At 45.6% G+C, this 7470-nt stretch overlaps 1 protein-coding gene across 1 annotated transcript; it reads left to right on the plus strand.

Annotated features, from left to right (window-relative positions):
* Positions 1-144: 144 nt before the first annotated feature.
* LOC111647412 (sal-like protein 1) lies at positions 145-6056 on the plus strand. The gene is made up of 3 exons (XM_023397012.2): positions 145-211; positions 1156-4241; positions 5561-6056. The coding sequence occupies exons 1-3, from the start codon at positions 145-147 to the stop codon at positions 5840-5842; spliced, it is 3435 nt and encodes a 1144-aa protein (XP_023252780.1). The 3' UTR covers positions 5843-6056.
* The last annotated feature ends 1414 nt before the right edge of the window (positions 6057-7470 follow it).

The following is a 7470-nucleotide window of genomic DNA, read 5'->3' on the forward strand; positions in this document are numbered from 1 at the left end:
CCGAGGAGCTGTGACTCTTTATGACAAACACTCGGTTTTCTATGATGTCACACTCCCCCCATCCTCTTTCCCCCTCCCTCCCTCCCTCTCTCCCCCTCTCTCCCCCTCTGTCTCTTTCCATTCAGTGGTGTCAGAGTTGGAAACATGTCGCGGAGGAAACAGCCCAAACCTCAGCAGCACCTCCCGTCTGATCATTCACCTGGACACACAGGTGAGTTGTTTCATTTTGTTTCATCTTTCACAATAATGAGATGTTGAGAGGAACTGCCTCTACATCTGAACCATGGTGCCTTTATAATAACGGTGTCTGCTGTACGCTGTGATGATGAAGGTGATAGTTTCATCAGTAGTTTATTATGGAGCAGGACTGTAGTGTGAAATCAACTCTGACTCTTAAACTCACTCTGACTTTCTAATAATGTCATTGATTAATTAATTAAAGAAGGAACTGATTATGGTGTTTGATAGATTTCAGACTCATCTATTGAAATGATAGTTACTGTAATGTAACTTTAAACAGGAGCCTGAGATTTATTGTGAAAGTGTTCAAAAATAATTCATCTTTTAAACTGAAGAGATTCATTGATTGTTTCACTCGTTTATTCGTGTAATTAGTTTAATGATTCTGCAGGACACGTCCACATGCACATATCATATATGTACATTTACTGAATTCTCATATACATTATACTGTATGTTTATATGAATATATGTAGAAAAATTAGATGTGGAAACTGTAGACGTTACATAAATAATCCCAAAACCTGTCAGTATATGTTGATATTATATATGTCAATATTTAACAAAGACATGTATATTTAAATTAATAAGAAACTGATAAGAAAAACATACAGTATAAACATATAGAATTTGTATGTTGTTTTCATAAAGTTAAATATGGTCGCAACATGTTATACCAGAGAAGAAAAGGTATTTTGTATATGTTATAAACTGTTATAAACTCCAGAAGATGTATACATGTGATAGGATTATATCCCCTTATAGGGACATGTATGTCATATATTACATTTCTCTTGGGAAGAATATTTTGTAGTTTTTCCTGAGCTCTACTTTGTCATACCAGATGTTTTATATTTTATATTTCTGAAGATGTCTCTCAGATGAAAGTGATTTCTGTCTTTCGGTGTGTTTCAGAAGATGCCCCTCTCGGTCCGGCCCCCCCCCCTGCAGTGGATCTCTCTGTCTGCAGTCGCTGCTGTGCTGAGTTTAGCTCTCTGTCAGACCTGGAACGACATCAAACACTCTGCTCCCCAAATCCTCCGGTGCTGATAGTGAATGAGGACGAGGATCTGCTGTCCTGCAGCAAAACTCTCCCTGCAGCCTCACCAGCGGCCGGCCCAGCGGCGGGGCCAGGTCGAACGGTTATTGACTCTGAGAACTTCAACCCCCCACCCAAGGACAGATCCAGAGACAGTGCAGGAGTCATGGATTGTTTCAGCAGCAGGAGAACCAACGGTGGTGTTGAAAGCTCAGGAAGCAGCAGCAGTGACCGGGACACTGTCCTCTGGACGTCAGCGTCTGAACCTCGTGGACGCTTGTGGATGAAGACCAACGTCATCATTGAGAACCTGGAGAGCACTAAAGTGGCTGTGGCTCAGTTTTCTCAGCAGTCTCCCTCAAAGAGACACCGGGGAGAGACGGTCGTCTCGTCTCTGCTGCAGCAGCTGCTCCACCTGCAGATACAACAGCTCCATCAGCTGCAGCTGATCGATCAGATCCGCCACCAGGTCCTGATGTGTGCCGCTCACAGAGCCCAGACATCCGAGACCCCACTGGTCTGCACCAGAGGCCCGTCATCCTCAGTGTCCAACAATCAGCTAACAGCTCTCAGCACTCACCTGTCTCAGCAGCTGGCTGCAGCTGCTGGGATCGCCAGATGTCTATCCACTCAGTCCGCTAACATGAAGCAGTTTACAGCCACGGGGCAGCTGGATCCAAGTCCAGATGTTCTGTCAACCTCTGTCAGTGACCTCATGACTTCAGCTGCTCATAAACTTCTTTCCAACAACACACCTAAGCCCAGTGGATCGTCTGACCCCCCACTGGGACTCCTGTCCCAAACCAAGATGACTTCTGTGACGTTTAGCAATAATCGCTTCATCAGGAAATCTTCAGAGAGCTCCGAGCACGCCGCCTCACACTCTGTACCGAACATCAGAGCCATTGTGGAAGATCTGGATGCTCTGGCAGCTTTAGCTCGACAGAGGGGAAGCAGGAATCTGTCACTCTCTGAAGCCACGCTGACTTCTAAAGAGGCTTTTCTCAAACGCAAGTGCAGATTTTGCGGGAAAGTCTTTGGGAGCAACAGCTCCTTACAGATTCACCTGCGATCTCACACTGGAGAACGACCGTATAAATGCAACGTGTGTGGGAACCGGTTCTCCACCCGGGGGAACTTAAAAGTTCATTTTCAGAGGCACAGAGAGAGGTACCCACACATCCAGATGAACCCGTACCCTGTTCCAGAACATCTGGACAACATCCAAACCAACAGAAGGATTCCTCACAGTGTGCCCTCGTTACCAGAGGAAGAAGCTGCGAGGTGGCTCGACGGGTCGCCATCCTCAACTGCCATTACCTCTGGAGTGGACAAGTCAGACACAACCAACCGGTTTCCTCTCATCAAACAAGAGGAGCAGTCGATCTCAGAGCGCGTACCTCTTTCTCAAGGTGATCTTCACTTTGATTCAGCAGCAGGTAACGACTTCCAGTCAACAGCAAACCCCACAAAGACTCCCGACTCACCTGAGACGGGACTACAAAGAACGACCAATCTTAAAAGTGAGGATGTAAAACCATCTTTTAACTTTGTCTCTAAAAAGGTGACAGCCAAGTCTCCCAAACCCTTCACCTGTCCAATGTCTACCTCAGTTTCAGAATACCTTTCATTACAAAGCTCTGAAAACCTCAAACTGCAGCTGCATTCAGAGACCACTGACAAAACGATGTCAGACCCAAATGAGTGTCTCGTCTGCCACCGGATCCTCAGCTGTCAGAGCGCCCTCAGGATGCATTATCGGACTCACACGGGGGAGCGACCCTACCACTGTAAACAGTGCAGCCGAGCTTTCACCACTAAAGGAAACCTGAAGACACATCAGGCTGTTCACCATGCAGCAATACCACTGAGGTACAACTCCTGTCCCATCTGCCAGAGGAAGTTTACAAATGCCGTGGTCCTGCAGCAGCACATACACATGCACATGGACAGTCACATACCCAAAGTAAATCAGAGGTACAGCCTGGAGTCTGATGAAGAATTCAAACACAAAGTGAGTCACATGAAGAACCTTCTGGATGATAGTGATGAAGGTTTCTGTGAGAACAGATTGTCTAGATTCAAATCCTGGTTATTCCATTTGTCCCCATCATCGTTTGGTAAAAGTGTAATTGATGCTAAGAAGAAGAGAAGTTCCCCAAAGTCACATGAGGAGCTGCAGCTCAAATGGATCAAGACAGAGAGTCCAGAAGAACCAACTGAGGAACGTAGTCAAACAGACAACCGACAGGCGGCAGACAGGGATCAGCTAACCAGCACATTCCCCGTATCTGACAGTTCTCCCAGTGACCAGACCTCGCTTTACTTTAAAATTCGGTCAAACCTCGATGAACCTGTCCAGGTGTGGCCCACCTCCACCACGTCGACGCTCCGTGCATCTGCTGCAGCACCAACTGACCTGAAGATGTTTAACCACACCGAGGATTCTCCAAGCTTGATCCAAAACCTCAGAGAAAAGGGGACGTTCAAGAACACCTTCTGCGATATCTGTGGGAAGATCTTTGCCTGTCAGAGTGCCTTAGATATCCACTACAGAAGCCACACCAAGGAGAGACCATTCATCTGTACGACCTGCAACAGGGGCTTTTCCACCAAGGGGAACCTCAAGCAGCACATGCTCACACATCAGATGAGGGACTTCCCACCACGACTCTTCGAACCCTCCAATCCAAACCAGGCGTCCAACCTTAACAACCTCGTGTTACCAGCTGGATCACCTGAGACGACCGCTCTCCTGAGGTCTTCTGTTACCTGGAGTCACCCATCTGTTTGTGCCGGTCCTCCACCTCGCCGGATGCCCAGACAGCACCACTGTAACACCTGTGGGAAGAGCTTCTCCTCGTCCAGTGCTCTGCTGATCCACGAGAGGACTCACACCGGGGAGAGGCCGTTCGCCTGCTCCGTCTGTGGACGAGCTTTTACCACCAAAGGAAATCTGAAGGTCGGTTCCACCTTCATTTATTCTTCAGGCTTCTCCACAGGGAGTAACAAACAAACCATAACTCAACACTGGTTCTGCTTCTGTTTCCACTGTTCTGGATCTGAATCTGGGCGCAGGAGGTGAAACTGAATCAGCTACTTTACAACCATTCATAATCCTGTGAACTACAACATAGTTTGCTCCATGCTGTCAGATTTCTACTGCAGGTTGACCCTTCCATTAATTTAATACTGATAACAACACGAATATGAAGTTTTAGTCTTAGTCTTTTCCTCAGTTTGGTCTCTAAGGTCTTTTGTGCAATGGTTTAACCGACTGTACGTGATTCCTTAAGTATAAAACAAAGAGCAGAAGAAAATCTTAAAAACGTAAGTGAACTTTTTAAGGAAACCTTACAGATGAAACGTGATGGTGTTTTGAGCAGCTGTTTGTATTTTAAGGAAACCTTAACTTTGAGATAAACAAACAAACCTGAGCCATGCTAGCAGGATTAGCTTAGTTAGCCTGTGTTGCATTCAGAGCTGAATGATTGAAGGCCAGTTCATGGTCTCTTAGAACTAGTTTGTAACATTATTAATCATTTAGTATTAATATTATTTGAAAGTTTTAAATCTTTTGAAGTGAAACTGGACAAAAACATTTATTCAATTTATGAAAAGATCCAGTAAAGATTTCCTAATGTTCACTTGTAAGTGAAATGTGATGTTCTTAAATGTGGACTGTGTCACTGCCTGAGCTGCAGTTAAACTTCAGAGAACATTTACTGTACGCTTTAAAAATCTGTAAGACAACATCTAAAAGTAAAAGCCTGATCAGATGGAGTCTGTGGTCTAAATCTGTGTGACCACTGATTTAGATGACATCTCCAGAGCTTTCAAAATAAAATAAAATAAAACTATAATAAAAAATAAAATCAGCTTTGAAGCAGTGATGTCACTGATGACATCACAGTTTATGTGAAATCATTATTTATGGTCAGGTACCTGATCACATGGTTGGACTCAGGTCCAGGTCCTGTGGACCGACTCGGGCCGCCTGGGTGAAAACCAGGAATCCTAACCGCTAGACCATATGGGACCTAGACAGGGTCAGGTGACCGACAGTCTGACAGGTGTGTGTGTGTGTGTGTGTGTGTGTGTGTGTGTGTGTGTGTGTGTGTGACGCTGTGTGTGTGTGTGTGTGTGTGTCTGTGTGTGTGTGTGTGTGTGTGTGTGTGTGTGTGTGTGTGTGCACAGTCAGCTGTGTGGGCCATTCAGGTCTCTGATCCTGACTCTGTTCCAGTCCATGTCCAGAACTGAAACCAGTGTGTCCTCTCCCAGGTCCACATGGGGACTCACCTGTGGAGCAGCGCCCCCAGCAGGAGAGGCTGCAGACTGTCAGTGGACAGACCGTCGCTGGGGTTCAGGACTCATCCCGTTAGACTTCCTGTGCCGCCTCAGAAGAGTCCAGATCTGGTCCCCAGCAGCAGAGAGTCTGTCAGAGAGCTTCTGTCTGCAGGTCTGAAGGTGAACCAAGGCTCCGCCCTCCTCTCAGAACAGGTAGGACTGAAGGAGAGCACACCTGCAGACAGCTCAGGTGTTCGTCTCAGTAAAGACCACTAACCAGACCTGATAGACCCTCAGAATTAGACCAGCACTGGTCCTGGTTCTCAGTCCTGGTTCTCAGACTGAGAGACATCAGGGACAAAAGGACAGATAAAGTCTCAGAGACAGAAACACTGTGTGTAAATATTCATATATTTAATGCTTATTGTTGTAACTTTATACAGTTTTACTGTGTGAACCTGAACGCAACATTTTCTCAGTGAAAAGTCCAAAGTCATCATGTGCAATAAACACTGAAACATGCTGATTCATGTGCGTGTGTGAACAGATTTCTGCCTTTTAAACATTTCCTGTTAATAATGTTGACTTTATGTTTCTCTGATTTCTTCCATTTGAATTATTGTAATTGATCAATGGATTGAATCAGACTCTGATCTTCACTCACAGACTGAGACCAAAGGAAGATCTGTGTTCCTACACCGGGAGTTGAACCCGGGCCGCCTGGGTGAAAACCAGGAACCCTAACCTCACATGGGACTTCTCCATGTGAGGAGCTGAACTTACTGTTCCTTCTTAGAGGATCTTCACACCAGCAGCTTGTGTCATGTGGTCCAGTGGTTCAGCTGCCAGTGGGCGACACTAAGTGACTGGGTTGTTAAGTTTACTTCAACTAACCAGTTGATCTGTGGTAGAACTGATGATATAACATGGAACCTTCTGTACTTTGGATCTGACTCTGAAACTGGTCTGAAGAGTTTCAGTCGTTGGACTTTGATAGTTTCAGTTCATTCCAGCTGCTGTAGAGGAGGTGATGTCTGAGCTGTGTGTGGTTGTTGTTGAGTTGTGTGTTGCCATGGCAGCAGCAGCTCTCGGTCTGTGTCGTCAGTCAGAGTGATGAGTTCAGCTTCCACTCATTCGACTAAGCCTGAAACAAAATCCTCACAAAGCCTCAGAGATAGATATCTGCAACAGACAGGCATGAATCACTGCCACACACACACACACACACACACACACACACACACACACACACACACACCTCACTGCTGCAGCTCAAACAGACATATAAACTGTAGATTTCGCGAAGCTGCATAAAGACTGAAACACTAATCAAAGTAAATCTACATCTACAAAGAGGGTTTTTTGCGAAAACCCTCTTTGTCCTTTAAGTTAAAATTAATCCGCCCTGTTTCCCCCTGTGTGATAGAAACGACAGTGATCAGCTGATTTAGTAAATTAGAGAGGCATTTTAAAAATGAAACTTGATATTAGTGAGGAGTCTTTACGTCTTCGGTAGGAACCAGTGAGCGCAGAGACACAGACAGAGGACAGAGTTTAGAGACAGACATCTGAATAAAACAGTCTCTTGCTTTTAGTCCAGTCAGAGGAACATGAATAACTTTATCCACTAAAACGTTATAAACTTTACATCATCTTGTTGTCGTCATGACGTCATAACACAGTGATGTAACAGCAGCAGAAAAGCCTGGACACCCAGTGAGAGCCGTGACTCCGCCCCCTGTCTTTACTGTAGTCAGCTGTTCGTGACAAAGGCAGCACAATGATCCAGCAGCTAACTTAAAAAAAACCTCATCAAACAAAGGTGCTTTTCTAATGAAGCATATTTCAGCTGAGAACTGCTGAGCTCAGCACGCTGTCTGCAAGAAGGCATTTCCTTTGTGAGC

Source organism: Seriola lalandi, unplaced genomic scaffold, assembly GCF_002814215.2.
Source record: "Seriola lalandi dorsalis isolate HSWRI2012SDOR001 ecotype SW California unplaced genomic scaffold, Sedor1 jcf7180002054991, whole genome shotgun sequence".
In the NCBI taxonomy this organism is placed as follows: Eukaryota; Metazoa; Chordata; class Actinopteri; order Carangiformes; family Carangidae; genus Seriola; species Seriola lalandi.